The sequence below is a fragment of the Siniperca chuatsi genome, linkage group LG10, assembly GCF_020085105.1.
Source record: "Siniperca chuatsi isolate FFG_IHB_CAS linkage group LG10, ASM2008510v1, whole genome shotgun sequence".
Taxonomy (NCBI): domain Eukaryota; kingdom Metazoa; phylum Chordata; class Actinopteri; order Centrarchiformes; family Sinipercidae; genus Siniperca; species Siniperca chuatsi.
The window spans coordinates 19,663,468-19,679,989 of record NC_058051.1 but is presented as its reverse complement, the minus strand read 5'-3'; the positions used below and the strand labels follow the sequence as shown (position 1 = coordinate 19,679,989).

The 16,522-nt window shown below is 41.6% G+C and overlaps 1 protein-coding gene across 6 annotated transcripts in view; it reads right to left on the bottom strand.

The window, feature by feature from the left end:
* samd10b (sterile alpha motif domain containing 10b) overlaps nucleotides 1-16,522 on the bottom strand; it is a 49,240-nt gene that overhangs the window by 18,463 nt on the left and 14,255 nt on the right. For all 6 annotated transcript variants that reach the window (XM_044211750.1, XM_044211747.1, XM_044211752.1 and 3 more), the window contains one exon: nucleotides 9,979-10,163. In XM_044211750.1, the coding sequence (XP_044067685.1) occupies nucleotides 9,979-10,163 (185 nt within the window). The remainder of the gene's footprint in view (nucleotides 1-9,978; nucleotides 10,164-16,522) is intronic.

The window sequence follows — 16,522 nt, the reverse complement described above, 5'->3', positions numbered from 1 at the left end:
CTTTCAGCTATGTGGAATACACATCTTTATTCCTCTCAAACTGAATTTCTCACTCTCTCTCTCAATTCAGTTCAATTCAGTGGGGCTTTATTGGCATCGGAAACAGACTTTAACATTGCCAAAGCAAATGTGAAATAAAAACATATACATAAACAGAAGAAATGTGCTATTAAAATATATACAGATAAGTAAGATAATAATAATGTCTCTCTTTCTCTCGCTCCTTCTTCACACAACTTCCGCTGACCCCGAACATTGTCAAAAATGTTTCTTTGTGTGTCACGGCCATGTGCAGGGAATTAATATGGACATTATTAAAGTTACAACCAGTTCATATGGGCAGAAAACACAACCACTCCTTGTCCCCTCAGCTCTCTCTCTGTTGTGGGACTTACTCTCATATCTAATCCATTCATTCATGCTCTGACTGAGCCAACTCCACAACAAAGGCTTTGGCTGATTTTCAACAGAAAAACACAGAAATGCTGCCAAACGTTCCACTCCATAACTGACTGCATTTAATGGGATTATGTATGCTGAAATGTCATACACACAAATGCAACTTGCACACACTCTTGTAGCTTAATATCCAATGTTCTCCACACCGCTTTCTTGTTAATGACACATAGATCAGCTCCCAGAACACCTTCACATCTTAATATGTGATAGACACAGGTTTATAACTATTTACATCTTTGCCTGCTGCTGTAATGAGATCTCCTCCTGTCAATTTAAGCACCAATCAGCCCTATCAAGTTCTGGCTGGTCCATCAGCTAAGTGTGTTCTGCTTTGTAGGCCTTAATTGAAAACAACTCCATTCCTCCGCTCCAGTGTGTTTGCTCGTTTCCTAATTACACACATACTTCTAACCCGACTCAATGGAGCGCTGAAGCCATTTTAATAACCCAAATTTACTGCTTGCCCCCCCATCATTAATTGTGATTGAGTTGGGAGAGGTGTGGAAATGCTCTCTCTTGTGGATGATTGAGTGTGGACAAGAGAGGGTAAAAATGCTCCCTCATCTTTGGATGCCCATTACGTCTGCCTGCAGTGAAAGTGCAGTCCTGCTGATTTAGTCCCCATCATCTCTACAATCCTCATATTGACATAGTTGAGTAAATATTGGAGTGAGTGGGGGCTGCAATTGCCTGAACAATCATTAAGTATGGTAAATTTAACAAGACAAATAGATATTTGGTAACAGGACCTGCTGTTTGCTCTCCCAGGTCATAATCCTATGACCTGGAGGGCTGAGAGTCAAGAGGAATTAGATTTTTACGCTTACAAATACTTACTTGCTTTATTGCCAAGAGTTAGATGAGGAGATTGATACCACTCACATGTCTGTACAGTAAATATGACACCAGTAGCTGCTTAGCTTAATTCAACATAAAGACTGGGGGGGGTACCCCTGTTACCTGTTGTTGCCAGTCTTTATGCTGAGCTAAGCTAACTGGCTTCTAGCTGTATCGTCACATTTACTGTACAGACATAAGCGTATTTCCCAAAATGCTAAACTATTCCTTTTAAATATGGCTCCATAGTACATAAAAGTTCTTTGGATGGGCATAGAGATGTTAAATAGGTAGAGAGGTGAGAAGGGTAAGGGTATTTTAGTTTTTGCTCCTCAATGCGTAGTATTTGTGTAGTTTAACAAGAAATATATATATTCTAAATACAAAACATAATAGGTCATGGAATTGAAGAGTATTGCGTTACATTACAAAAGGAAGATAGGTAAAATGAAATTCCAGTTCAATGCCTCAACTTATCATAGTCACTACTACTGTGACTACGTCTATTGTCTGTATGGCACGTTCGGTGTGTGCTACGGGTGTCAATTGACATGTGTTCTGCCTATGTGACGCTGCCAATATATGTTGCATATAAATCAACACTATCACAGATAGAGCAGTTGAAGATTCAGCAGGCAGATTCATAATAATCCAGGGACCTGTATCTATGAGAAAATAAATTTAAATAAATAGTGTATATATGTTTCCAAAAAGATGACCCAATAAATAATCTTTAATAGTGACTAAGCTACAAGGGATTGCATCATCACAGAAGAAATCAAATTAAGCACTTTCCACTGAGGCTTCCTTTAGTACCCATAACAAATCTGGGAGACAGATACAGATCTTTGCGTATAAGTTGTAATGATTAATTATTGAATATTTCATGACTCTCATTTGTTGACGTTTATATAACTGTGCAGTATATGTCATGAAAAAGTGAATGAACTACATAGAAAACAGAAAAAGATGGCAGACAGATAGAGGGTGAATAAAGACGAACAAAGAACGTCAAAAAAAAAAAGAGAAGACTATGCGGGGGAGTCGGGTACTCTTTGCGTGAATAATGGCCTTCATCATCAAGAAGCCAGACAGAAGGGAAATGGAATGATAGCTCCCCATCATCCCTCCTCCTCTCTCTTCCTCCCTCGCTCTTCTTGCGCCGTTCTTCGGCCATCCATCAGACTGTATCTCCTGGCCAGTTCTCTGTCATCCCTGTTCACCCTTTACTACCTCCCCCACTCCTCCCGAGACCTACTTCTGTCCAGCGGGAGGAGCTCCCTCATTCATTACGCACAGGAGAGAAGGGGGAGAGATGGAGCTGGAGGGCGTGAAGGCATAGGCAAAGTTGAAGCTGTATATGGAGCGGAAGTCTAATGAGAGGTGGAGGACAGAGAGGAGGGAGAGAAAGAGGGGGAAGGTAATGGATATGCAGGGATATGTTGTTATCAGTGCCAAAATGGCTGGGACAGTAAGCCAAAGTCAAGCGTATTTAACTGTTCAGTCATGTACGTTGCAACAAAAATAGTCTAACATTTTAGGAAATATGCTTATTTGCTTTCTTGCTGACAGATTGGCGATTGATACCACTCTCATGTCTGTACGGTAAATATGAAGCTACAATAGGGAGCTGGTTTGCTGAGCTCAGCCTAAAGACTGGAAACAGGGGGAAACAGCTAGCCTGGCTCTGTCAGAAGGTGATAAAATCTGCCTACCAGCACCTCTAAAGGTCACTAATGAACATGTTATTCAATTACAAATTCAACTGGGCCAGATTTTAAAACCAGCAAATGTAGATGGACCAGACATTTTCAGTAGCCTATTTAAAACCTTTTTTTTAGCTGTGTGGTGCTGAATATTATATATTCTTTAACTACCGTAACACACTCATTGCCAATTAAACACATTGGTTGGGCATTTGGAGATGGCGGTAAAATAAAGCAGTACTTGCTAGTCAAGGCAGGGTTAAACTGAGTTTTCATTGTCAATTTTCAGGGTTGACAGGGACATACCATAAAACTTCAATTAAAAGCCGAGCCCCAATGAAACATCGAGTTCCTTTTACTTGCCAGGTGTGGCTACAGGTATTGACAAATAAATGCAGATCTCAATTAGCCACCGGGTCTGGTTTATATATAAGTTCTTTGGATGTATAAAACCTATTAAAGCCCACAGGATCGCCCGCTTGAGCTAGTTCTAAGCTGCTTAGATCGAGGATACAAATATATATGTTTAAACTTATGTCAACATGCTCATACACTATATATGTAGTTTACTTATTTTGTCTTAAAGATTTATGTATGCGGGGCCACTCGGAGGTTGCTTCTGGGCTGCATGTGGGCCAGGGCCGCCAATTGAATAGGCCCATGTTACAGTTTCTTGTTTGCTTAATCTGTACAAAAAATTATGTCACCATGAAGGAACCAGCAGAGACTCCAGGAAGTCATTGCACCTGGCCAAGAAATAGTCCTGCCCATAACCCCCATAAAACCACAACTTTGGTTTACACGGATTAAACAAACGAAATATAACGTGTTAATTAGTGAGCTTTAATGGTGCTGGTCAGAGGAATATTTTGTACCTTGCGGCCACAACCAGGCTAGCAGTTTCCTGCTCTTTATGCTAAGTTGTAAGCTAATCGGCTGCTGGCTTTAGCTTCATATTTAGTGTACAGATACGAGAGTTATTAATCTTCTCATATAACTCTCTTATTGACCATTTCTTTAATTTATAGTATGACATCAACTCTATGGAAATGGACACAAAGACACCTAATCAATTATAATAAATTATAATTAACTAATACGCTATTTTTACACATGCTGGTCTTATTCCCCGTCTTCCTGCTTCCTCACATCCTTTTCCCCTTCCTACTCATACTCTGACTTTCTTCTCTGCACTTCTCTATTGATCATTCTGTTTGTGTCCTCGAACAGCTTATTTGTTCTTCTCTGGTTACTTTGTTCTATCATGTCTCTTATCCACCCCTCTACTTGCTCCTCATAAATTTTATCCTCTGCCTGCCTGACACCCTCCCTCCCTGTCCTCCCTTTCTCTTGTTTCCTCCCTTCGATCTTTCTTCTGCCTTGACTTCTGTGCACTGGGCTACTTTTTGTTCATTTAACTGCCTGTGTTTCTGTGTGTGTGTGTGTGTGTGTGAGCGTGTGTGCATGCCCTGCCTCTCAGTGTAGCTGAATCAGGGATTAGCCAAAAGTCAGGGGAGCGTGGGGAATCCTTAAAATTCACTTTTTGTGACCGATAACACCTCTCTTCCGATGCCTGCCTCTGTCTCTGCACATCCACACACTGAGATTGATCAATGATGTAACGCCAATTAGCAGTACAAATCTGAATGCGTGTGTGTGCGTATTTAAGTGAGTGAATCTATGTTTTATAATCTGCACAATATGTACTGTAGCTCACACCTGTCTTTCCCTCTCTGCTCTGCATCTTTTCTTGCTGTCACTTCATTTCTCCACAGGATACTAAACACTCCTCCTCTATCTTCACCGTATGCTCTGCTGTCTAACCTAACAACTCTTTCTTTCTATCTCCCCGTCGACTGTACCCATCTACCTCTTGCTCTGCTGTCATTGTAGAATCAAATCTTCAATCTGTCTCCAAAAAAGACCCTGACAGATCCTGACACATGATCCTTCATATCTCCTTTCGCACCTCTCTCCCCCACTTCTCATTTCATCTTATCCTTCATTCCTCTCCTCCCAGTAACACTGAATCCTCCCCCGTCCATTGCAGTTTCTGTTGCATCATTTAGCACCCTTGTGTCTCCCACTGCTCAGTCTAGCCTTGTGCATATGTGTGTTTGAGTGTGTCATTGTGATTCTGAAAATGTTTGTGTGAGCTTTTCTGAGTGTCTACTTGACTGTTCCTGTGGAAGAGAGTGTATGGATGTGTGAGCTGTCAGCCTCCGTTAGCTTCGTACAACTCTGCCTTTAGTTTTCCTCAGGACTCAGAGTTTGTAAATGTCTTGCACTCATGCGAATGTGAGCGTGCTCTCAGTGGGTGGACAAAGGGCCAGATGGGATTTTCACAAAACTCTCTATTTAGCATGAGTCAAGCATGTGTCTTGGACAGAGCAACACATCACTGAGTGGCAGGGCAAGGACAATACAGGCTAAAGGATTTCTGCCTCACTGCCCAGCAGCGCTCTTATTTTTCTCTCTGTGTCTCTCTACTGTGCCTTTCAGACCTCTGTTCACCACTGCATCATCACTACACCAGGGCAGCCATCAGTGGCAGTTACAAAAACGATTCATATGAAGATTTTCTGCCATCGTTATGGTTAAAGTTTGGTTAAGTTTAGGGAAATAAAAATACTTTAAGGTTACGATTACAGATGGCAAGGGTTACAGGAAACCAACAAGAAACCAGTGCTGCCTGTTGCAAGGAGGCGTGATGCAAACCACGGCCTCTGGTGTCAAAGTCAGCCACCCACCTGCGACCTCCTCCCTAAGAGGTTTTGTGGCTGTATAAAAACATCATGCTACTTCTGCCTTTCCTTCTGAGAGAGAACAATCGTTATTTGCATCTCAAGAGGTCACTTGTCAGAAAAACACAAGTTGTCTTAGGGTTTTGAACAAACCACCCAAACTGTCGTTTCTCTGGGGAGGACAGTCTCAGTGGTTCTATTGAAATCGGTGACAGCTGCTCCAAAAGTCACGGATCGTCATAGTCATTATGATTCATCCTCTGGGGACCATGAAGGTCTGTACAAAGTTTCATGGCAAGAGTTAAAACATTTCAGTCTGGACAAATGTGGTGGACTGACAGACCGACAGTCGGATCAACACTGCCAACCACATAAAAGATAAAAAAGGAAGATAAATGTAGCCTACAATATACAATGTAATATATGTCTAGAAGCTGTGAGTAGCTTAGCTTGTTACAGTTCAGCATTTGTGCACACAATATAAACAAGATATGTATGCATGTTGGTGAATATGAAAATATGAATATATGTATGATGTAGAGCGACACAGAGAAACATACTGACACTATGTTGATGTCACCGCAGGAGTGCACATTTTGTGGAGTTTTACATTGGTTTAATGGCATTGTTCAATTAGCATTACCAAAGCAGGACCATCACAACACAGGAACTAATGGTGGATTCTATATACGAATCCAACTGGTGGCTAAAATAATGAGCTCACTGGAGACGACCACCCTATAAATCCAGGGTTTATCTTCATTTCCTTACAAGGAGTGGTCAAAGTTAGATGACTTGAGGTAGTATATTTGTGTGTTTTCTCTCTGTTAGTTCACCACTTTGTGTTGGTGTCAGCTGAGAAGGTCAGCCAATGTGTTCTATAATGAGAAGGGAAAAATAATCACAGACTGGTCTTTCTCGTCCACCCACCCAGCATGGCAAATTAGTGAATAAGGGCCTTACTTTCTGTAACAGGCTTGGTTCTTATATGGGGAGAGAAGGCACAGTGGCTGCTGTTACTTCTTAAATTGTGTCTCTGTTATTCCACCTATTCCCCAGTCTCATCTAAAGGTTCACCCACAAGCTGTGTGTCAGACAGCAAAATGAGCCACCCACAAACCCCTCCCCTCACCCCATCTGGCTACCCAAACAACAGCCAATTCAAGGATGGCACAGAGGGTGCGCCAACTACACAATGAGTCATTATTTGGAAAAATCCTATTAGCAGATAGGTCTGCATACAGGTCCACCTGCAGCAATGTAACAACACAAATGAGAATATAACCTCTATTTTAACAAATCATTTAAGCTTTCAATGGTGGCTGCCGGTGTGGGGTGACATTATTTCACCTGTTTACAGTACAAATTAACTTTTTTAAGAGTCATTTTCTACAACTTTTTAGTGTGGCAAACAGCCTTATTCTGTCTTGTTTTAAGACACTCACTTTAATTTCCAGAAAATTACTGGAGAATTGAGCACTGCATAGGGAATAAAAGGAATTATCCCACCTTGTTGGTATTTTTCCTTTCTTGTTTCAAGTAAAACGTGATACATGCTGAATATTACATTCTGCATGAGAAAAAAAAATGTTTGCATGTACTTTGAGAATAGGTACATCTGCGTCCATTTATGTGTCTCTACACTTGGTCAGTACTGCAAAAACAAGCTTGGGGCATTTTTGGTAATGACAGCCATGTTTGTGCATACATGAACACCAATATATGTATATATCTAAGTTTTATGTCCTCCCTGCTGTTACTATTTCTTGTCTCCCCTGACTGTCTGGTCTGCATTAATATATTTGTGTGTGTGTGTGTGTGTGTGTGTGTGTGTGTGTCACACACAGGAGTTTGCATAGGAGTGCACAAAGTGTTATATTAGCTTTGTTAAACAGATAAGGAAGATTCCCCAGGTTCCACCTTATATACAGAAGCTGAGCTGTGTTTCACTTAACTGGCTCCCTCATTACAGCTGATGTGTGCACAACCAGTGTAATGGAGAATAATCTAATCATCACTCCTGAGAGAACTGGATGCACAAACACCAATCCACACAACCTGCACACACACATGCACGCACATAAACACAGATTCTTGAAATTACAGACGCACAAATGGACATTGAAAAATGTTGTGAAAGCACAGACACACACACATCAGAGAGAGCTGGACTGCTCTCCCAGTTGTTGAATAATGTATGAAGAGGCTTGTTGCCACAAGGAAATGATAAGCCTTACTTCTCATGGTATAGAGGAGGTTTAATTATCCAGTCTCTGTGTAATCACATGGAAACAGCTTCCCACTCGTCTTTTATTAAGTCTTTTATAGCTTTTATAGCTGAGGGGACACTCTTTTATGAATTATTGAACAATCTTGCAGTGCATATGTACAGCCTCACAGTAGCAAACTTTCTTAAAGGCAGTGGGGAGACTAAACAAATGACCTCCACTGGGCTATCTGCTCTCTTTCATGTGAGGAGTAGGAGCCAAGAAGGAGGCTGTTGTGTCATATGCTGTTTTAGGTCAAACACAGGCGGAATGCCTTAAAATAGATTTTTTTCCTCTTTGTTTTGCTTCTCTCTGGTGCTGCACAGATGGGATTCCATTTTGCACAAGAGCGATGTGTGGAAGTAAATGATGCTCTGGCTGCTATGCTTACATTATACTGCTGAGACATTGAGCCACCAAGCAGGCATTCCTCACCAACCAATCAAAGATTGCAAAGAGAAGCACCAAAATTTAATTTTCTTTCATATCCGGTGTTTACACCAGTCAGTTTAGTTAAAGCTGTTGCTGAGCTTTGGGGAAAAACACGCATCTGTGGACTAAATGAGATTTTTAGACATATAGGACAGACAGTATTAACTGTATATTTCTTAGAGTCTATTTTCCGTGCAGTATGTGCTCCCTTGTTACATTACAAGTAGTGAGGTACTTGTTCTCATACCACTCCTCCGTTACATAACCAGTTTCTCTCTGGTGGTATCTACCAGAGGCTCAGGTGAGACCAGTCAACGTCATGCACAAGATAAAACAATTAGACTTCCTGTTACCACTGAGATTTGACAGCTTGAGATGCACTGATGCTGATGCACTAATGTTCTCTCTTGTCTCTCTGATGATAACAGATTATCTGCCACAGTGTACGTATGGCTTTCCCCCCACCCAAGTCAGGACAGCTTCATAACACCACTCTTTCTCTCATATAGTTAAGAGGGACTGCTTTGAATATCCAAAGCTTTTATGAGCTACCAGTTAATTCACACAGGACAATATTAAATTATGGCAAAGCTCCACTCAAGGGAAATAATGTTTTCTTAACTAAGCAACTTAAAAAAAGTTGATCAAAATATTTCACTTACCACTGAGATGTAATTTAATACAAAAATCATACAAATGCACTGTAATATTAATTATAACTTATGTTAAAACATAAAATAAGTTATGTTGTACTTGAAATAATGAGCCAGAGCTGGTCACTATATTCATAATGCCTGGCAAAAGTATTTGTTATATCCTAATGTAAAATATCCTAAAATAATATAAATGAAATAGATTATTTTATTTCATCATATCTTTTGAATAGACATGTGACTTTAATCTAGTTCATCTAGTACCCTATGATCAGACAGCGTTTACTAAATTTCACCTTGCTTCAGTTTGTAAGCTTTTTTGTGTTATACAAGGTGTTATATCTTCATATATATTGTCACATACCTTCATCACGTGCTGAAAAACTAAAAGCTAAGGCATACATTTCTTTTGTTCATAGCCAAAAATAGTTCCAGTTCCACTGGCAAATTATGCTTTAAAATGACAAAAACCACAAAAAAAACTAGCCAAAAGTGGAATTAACTGATACCAAGCTACTGTAAAATGTGATTAGAGTGGAAAATCTTCCTTTTTAGATTGTGGAAAAAATTAGGTATGTGTTCTTTTCCTGAGCTGCTATGATTGGCCAGTGGTTGGAATTTATTCCTTTTGAAAAATCCTAAATCAGTGACAGAATTATGCACAAGTATTTCACAGCAGATTGCTTCACTAGTGAAACCAAGTATGGTTTGGTCCTCAGAAGCTTTCTTTCTTTCTCTCTCCGTATTTGTTACGTTCCAACCTGCCCAATTCTGAGCTGTCCCTCGTTGCCTGAATGACTTATTTTACCGATGTCATTCACATGCAGTGAAAACACTCCTCCACACTGCCTCCGGTCCGTTTGTGTGGACGTCTTTATACCTGGATGCCCTCTGTGCCGGGTTGCTGCAGTAGTTTGACGGTGCGTGTGTGCGCTGTCTTCTGGCCGCGGCCGTCGTGCCAGGTCAGGTTGCTGCCTCCGGCGCGACGCGGCAGCTGGTAGCTCAGCTCTTCAGCAGACACCGTGTGCTCCAGGGAGGCACGGCAAAAACTGAAGCTGGACGCCGCTGAGAGGAGGGAAAGGAAGAAGAGGTGAGAGAAACAGAAAAAGACAAGCAGGAAGGAGAAGAAAGAACACTGATAAGCATTCACTTTGTATTGTCTTTGTTTGTAAGGGGTTTGCATACACTTTGTCTATGAACTGAGCAACAGGACCACAAAAAAAAAACAACAAAATAAATAATTGATAATCCTCTAAGAGCTTAACAGGCTGCATTCACTCCAGATTACATGCTTTGTGTACTGACTCTGATACAGCTACAAACAGATGGCTGTTTTGGTGATGGTGGTGGGCAGCAGTGCTACTCCACTGTGATCTCCAATTATGCTGAGTGCATACTCACAGAAGCAGCGCATGATATTTGGAATTGTGTGTCTCTTGCTATTAGTACTTGATTATTTAAATCCTTCATCATGAATATTTGATTTTTTTTCTTTCCTCTCTGTCTATCCTTCCCTCCTTTTCCTCCCAGGATTGAGTGTTAGCTGTGAGTCAGGGAAGCAGACAAGTTGTCAATTCAGGGTATAGTTCTGTAAGAGCCACAGGGCATCTTCTGCAGTTCACATCAAGTTGAATAGCTTACTGTGCTGTGGTTGGTTATCTGTAAGAGTGGGTTTATTCTACAGTGGACATATGCATCCATTGCTGCCCTTACCTAGGCACTAACTTAATAGTAACATGAATGATACAAGAGGATTTGACTGAACATCAGCCAGGCACAACAGAAAGGAGACAGTGGATGTGGAGCTGAAAAGGTCAAGGGAATGCATGAAAAAAAGTGAAACAGAGAAAGAGACACTTAATTAACCTGGTTATTGCCAGCTTTCTGCAGTTTTTTAAAAACACCATGTAAACAAGAACACACATACACATACATTTCTTAGGGGTTAAGTGAAACCTGGTTAATACAGCTAGATTTGGGCCAGAGAAACTGGATATTTGGTATTTCATGTATACACTTAACCAGGTTTCTAACAGGACTTTTACATGTGTGCATGTAACAGGCACAGAAAGTATCACTGTGGTTGAGGAGGGATGAAAGAAAACTCATAGTACATCATTGTAGCCAAAATAAATAAAGTCCAACCAAAACTGAACCTAGAAAACATAAGTTACAGTTGCACTCAAAGGCGCTGTCTCTGCCAGCGTTGGTTCAGAAATATGCAAAGCAAGAAATATGAAAAACACGAAAGGCCTGTCAGGAAACACTGACGTGCAACCTTTTCTGCTTCTCTCCCTTGTATACTGCTTTCCCCCATTTATATATGTTGCTACTTTTGTATCTTTTTATGCAGCAGTGTCTTTTTTGCTTCCCTTCTTTCCTCACTCTCTCTGTCTCTCTTTCTCTGTCTCTGTCTGGTTGTCAGGTCTTTGGGGTCGTCGGGACAAACCAAGCCCAGCCCTGATGTAATTACTGCCAGTCAGACTGAGGGGGAGGAGACAGGAGGAAGGAACGTGGGAAGCTAAGCACCTTGCAACCCTAAAGACCTGCCAATCTCACAGAAAGAGACAAGAGAAAGCGCCAAAGCAAGAGCAAGACGGACAAGAAAGGGAGAGGGAGAGGGAGAGCGGTGCTGTAAATTAGCACTAGATCCATGCACACTGGCAGTAAACTGATCAAACTGTAGCAAGGTAAAAGAGCTCGGGGAGGAGGCACGGAGCTACGGTAATAGACCACAAAACAACTTCATTTCACAAGCTGTTAAAGACAGAGCTTTCCAATTATTAGACAGAGACCACCCTACACTTTATAGACACCACTATGAAGATGAAGAAATGCAGCATCACGACTTCTCAGTTCCATTGAAATCTCAATCTCTGCCATATCGCCAAACCTTGCCACCTCCAGCAGTCATAAAACAAAGACAAAGCGCTCATTTTGCAAGCTTCAGAGGACTCGGTCGGCTTAACCTACTGGCACAGGATACGGCTGAGAATTTAGAATCAGCCAAAAGCGATTAAATATCCATACCTTCCAATTGAGGTCTCTTTTGAAATGACATTGCCATGTATGCCTCTGCTGGTTACAGAGAGTCACAAAGCTTTAAGAAAATGCATTATATTCTAAACAAGACTGAATGAGAGGATTTAGCTGTGGGTCTAGCTATGTTAAAGCTCAAGTGTCTTTAAATGGATCTTTGTGTTCTGGAGTGATTACCATCCTTACAACTCAGCAGGAAGGGTTATCTGTCACCTCTCCTTGTCTGTCTCAACATGCATTTGATCAACCTGGACAACTGCCAGTTCTCCTCTGTCCTAACTGGTATTGTATTATCTATCGCTACCCTTGCTGGTGACTTTTATCACCTCCAGTCGAGGGAGGGGAGAGAAGACGAGGGATGATGAAGGGTGGATGGAGGGAGGCAGGATGAAAAGCAAAAAGCATGATATGTGTCTTCTGAGTTACAGTCAGCAAATAAAAAGGAAACAAGAAGATATGATGTAGTGCAATTTTAAAAAGCTCGGGAATCTGTAACTTTGGCCTCACATACAGAGAAAAAAGGTGGAGGGAAAGAAAGAGAACTGTTGGTGATAGAGGTGCCAAAATCAAGGGCAAAGTGTCAGACATGTGTTTGTGTGTGCGTCAGTGTGTGTGTGCAGAGGGTAGGTAGGTCAAAACGACTCAGTGAAGTGTAACCTCATATCACCTCCTCTTGACTGAGCAGCATATCTGCTGTGCAGAGTGGCTGCTAAATCTCGGAGGTATTCCCTTTTGAAAAGGCAATTAAACTGTTAGGTATGGCACCCTGGAAGGTCGTTCCAAGCCAAATCCCACAGCAGATTAACATGGCATCACTGGACATTACTCATTTGACTCCAAAAGCAAGCATCTAAATTAGTCCGTGTGGACTATTTTGCTGTGTAGGCTTTTTGTAGAAGTTTGATTTTTGCATAACCTTGGCATCAACTTCAAGGCGCATGTGTATGTGTTGGCCTCATCCTCTCGCATGAAGGATGAGGCAAGTGGTCTGGCTAATCCACTTTATTTCAGGCATCCCAGAGAGGGTGTCATGGTGTATTTCAACAGCGTGATATTGGCATGAACTCCCTCCCTACCAAGCACCTCTTATTCAACTCAAAAGATAAAATTTCTATTTACAGTCCAAGTTTTATCTGAAAGAGAAGAGAAAAAACCCACAGTCATCCTCATTGCTCTGTAATCTGCAAGGGGGTGAAACTTCATCATGCACTGATTTCATGCCTGTGTAACACATTAAACCTGAAATCCTAAATATAGCATTGAACAGACCAATGCTGCCAACTCCCACTATGTCTAGTACATCTACCAATGATCCAGATTTGTTGGTCCTATAGAATACTGGGGGTAAAGTGAGGGGCTGTTTACAACTCTTCCACTCAACCAGACCAGGTCTTAACCCCAGGAATGAGCCATGAAATTACTCCATTTTGAAAGAGCAGGAGGGGAAAAAGAAGAATCTGGTTACAGCTTTAAAAATAAATATAAAACCCAAGACCCCAGGGGCTTTTCCCATGATGCATTGCAGTCTATTACCCACTCTGACATGAGACACTGTTGCAGAGGCTGCAGCTGAGGTTTACCTCTCACAAATTATCAGTGTCATGGGAACACACAGATAGGGAAATGGGAGTAAACAATGGACATCCACAATGCAGACTGATTGAAGATAACAACACACCAACCCTCATCAGGACACAAACAAGGGAAATGCCAACTAAATCTGTGTGTATGATTGTGTGTTTGTGTGAGTGTGTTAGCAAATACGGGCATGCTCATGCATATGTGAATGTGACTCACGATGCCAGCATGAGGACTCGCATATCCACACATCTGTATAATCCCTGTCTGCTTTCGTTTAGGCCAGTGGATCAGAGAAAAGCTGCAGAGAGTCTGTATATGCGGCCATGTGGATGGAGGCTGAATTCTGGATTAAAAATGCAGGGCACTTATGGCTCACATTGCACAGTGTAGCCCAGAACACAGGTGGAGTTGGCATTTCTGTTATGATTCTGCAAGTCACTGCAGTCCATCTGCACCATGAGAACACAGAGCAGAGAACAATAAAGGCTGTTATGAAAACTGCCAGGCTGACATTGGCTTCCTCTCTTTAGGAAGTGGTGTGAAGAAAAAAAAACTGGAAGGTCCAGTGTTGAGGACAGGATGACTTTTACTCTCTAACTCTCCACTCTGGCCCCCAGCGCACTTCCACAGAGACAGACAGAACTATCGATTATCCATCACTGTGTCAGAGAACATACAATTACAGATCACTTTAGATAAAACACACAGACAGGCACGCACGCAAACACAGTCCACGTAACTCCTCCGCCCAAGGCCTTTGGCTGTCATATCCAGTCCTGCTCAAAGGAACTCCCTACATGTTTCACACAAGAGGAGGAAAAGGAAGAATGACACAGAAGACAAGATGGGATACAAGGGTCTGACATGGTCGTGCCCTCTTAAGAGGATGAAGGAATGAAGCCCAGGGTAAATGTGAGAACAGAAAGACAGATAAATGGGCAATGACAAGTCGCAGAGGAAAGAATAGATGGGAAGTGAAGCTTCAGAGCAGAACATTAATATTAATTGCATCAGGAAATGAAGGAGGAGAAAGACGGAGTGAAATGATGAGCAGATGAGATAGTGTGATTGTCTGTTGTTTTCTCCCCTTCACAGCCAAGCCCTCATGTGATGACTGTGATTAAATCTCACTGACAATCGATAATTTAGAGCCAATGTCAGAGGGGAAGGAAGGAGGAGGAGGGAGGAGGAGGATGGAGAAGGAGGAGAGGGAGGATGTGAGGCGTGATCAGGCTTGATCAAGCTGGGGGACTGACAAGTGTGTGCACTAGTATCCCGGCTACCTAGTGTTCTCGTTTGTGGAGTATTCCGGTTATGTGTAGTGCATATCCTGGTTCTGAGAAACCTGTATATGCTAGCTGAATACTGTAAACACCTCGTCCAGGTTGTTCATGATTGCTACATGCTAAAATGAAATTGAAAATCTGACTTTGGTCATTTGAAAACTGTATTGTCCCTTTCACTTTCCATTACAGATGGAGAAGCAAAATCCAGCAAAGTGGTGAAAGTAGCAGAGTTAAGCAGCCAGTAACCAAACTGTGTTCATGCTTAACTCTTGATGTAACTCAGTAAGAAGAAAAATCAAAGACACACCTGAACTCAGATGATCAGAGACCTTGATACTGCGACACAAATGTGCATGTAATCCTACACATTTATGTTTTTCTCAACAAGACCTTTCAGCAAAAACAAAAAGCCTTGTTTCAAACCATCAAATGACAATGTGAAAACAATGTCGCTCTTAGTGATGAATTTACAGACAATTATCACCCTACAGCTCCCCTCGGCTTTATGGAGCGTTATAACAAGTTTCAGCTCATTGTTGAGCTGTCAGGCCCGCAACTTTACTCTCACCGCTCTAATAGCGTCTTTTGGCAGCAGCAAAATAGCTCTAAAAACCCACTGTACACTACCTGCTCAGCACTAAACGGCAGAAATCCAAAATTATCGGCTAGCTGGTGATCATAGTTGAGCAGCTGAAGAGCCAGATATTTCCCTCAGGAGTTGGTGGTGAGCAAAACAGAGCTAAAAGAGCTAAATATTGGACTTACATTCACCAGGTGACCAGAACCATGACTCCAAATGAATGATAATGTTGCTCAGTATCTGCTGGATGTGTAAATAAGCAGCTGTTTGCTAACATGTTCTTCATAAACTTATAAGGTCAATGTTGTGTTCACAACATGTTACTGCTGCCCCCAAGTGGCCAAAAAACCCTAACACTAACCCAAATATTATTGCAGTGCAGGTCAAAGTATTTCTCTCCATCATTAAATATTCACGACTAAATAAGGAACAGTCAAAGTTAAAGTTCAGGGGGAAAAAAATTGTCAGGCATGATTTATATAATGTGTAACATAAGAAAATTCAGCTAATCTGCTTTGTCAAGACTATGTGGGTTTTACAAACTACTGCACTCATATGTTATAATCCAGCTACTTTGACCTTGACACTGTGCGCCCGTCCACATACAGAAGAGTAACACAAGCTCCAGTTAGCTGCATTTGCATAATCATCAATCATCAGTGTTTTTCTAAGGAAGCCTTAAGTGCCAGAGACCTTCAAGGGCACACACTATCTGTGTGTATTTGCATGAACTTGTTTATGAAATACTGAATTATTATTCGGCAAACCAGCCTAACTGGCGAGGTAATCAGATTATTAATCTGTTTACACACACATCCGCGACACCATCATTCACACATCATGATAACCTTTGACAATTCCATCCAAATTAGCCCAGTTACAACTTCCAAATTGATCGAGGCATCAGATGGGATAGAGCACGAAATGGGGGAAATTAA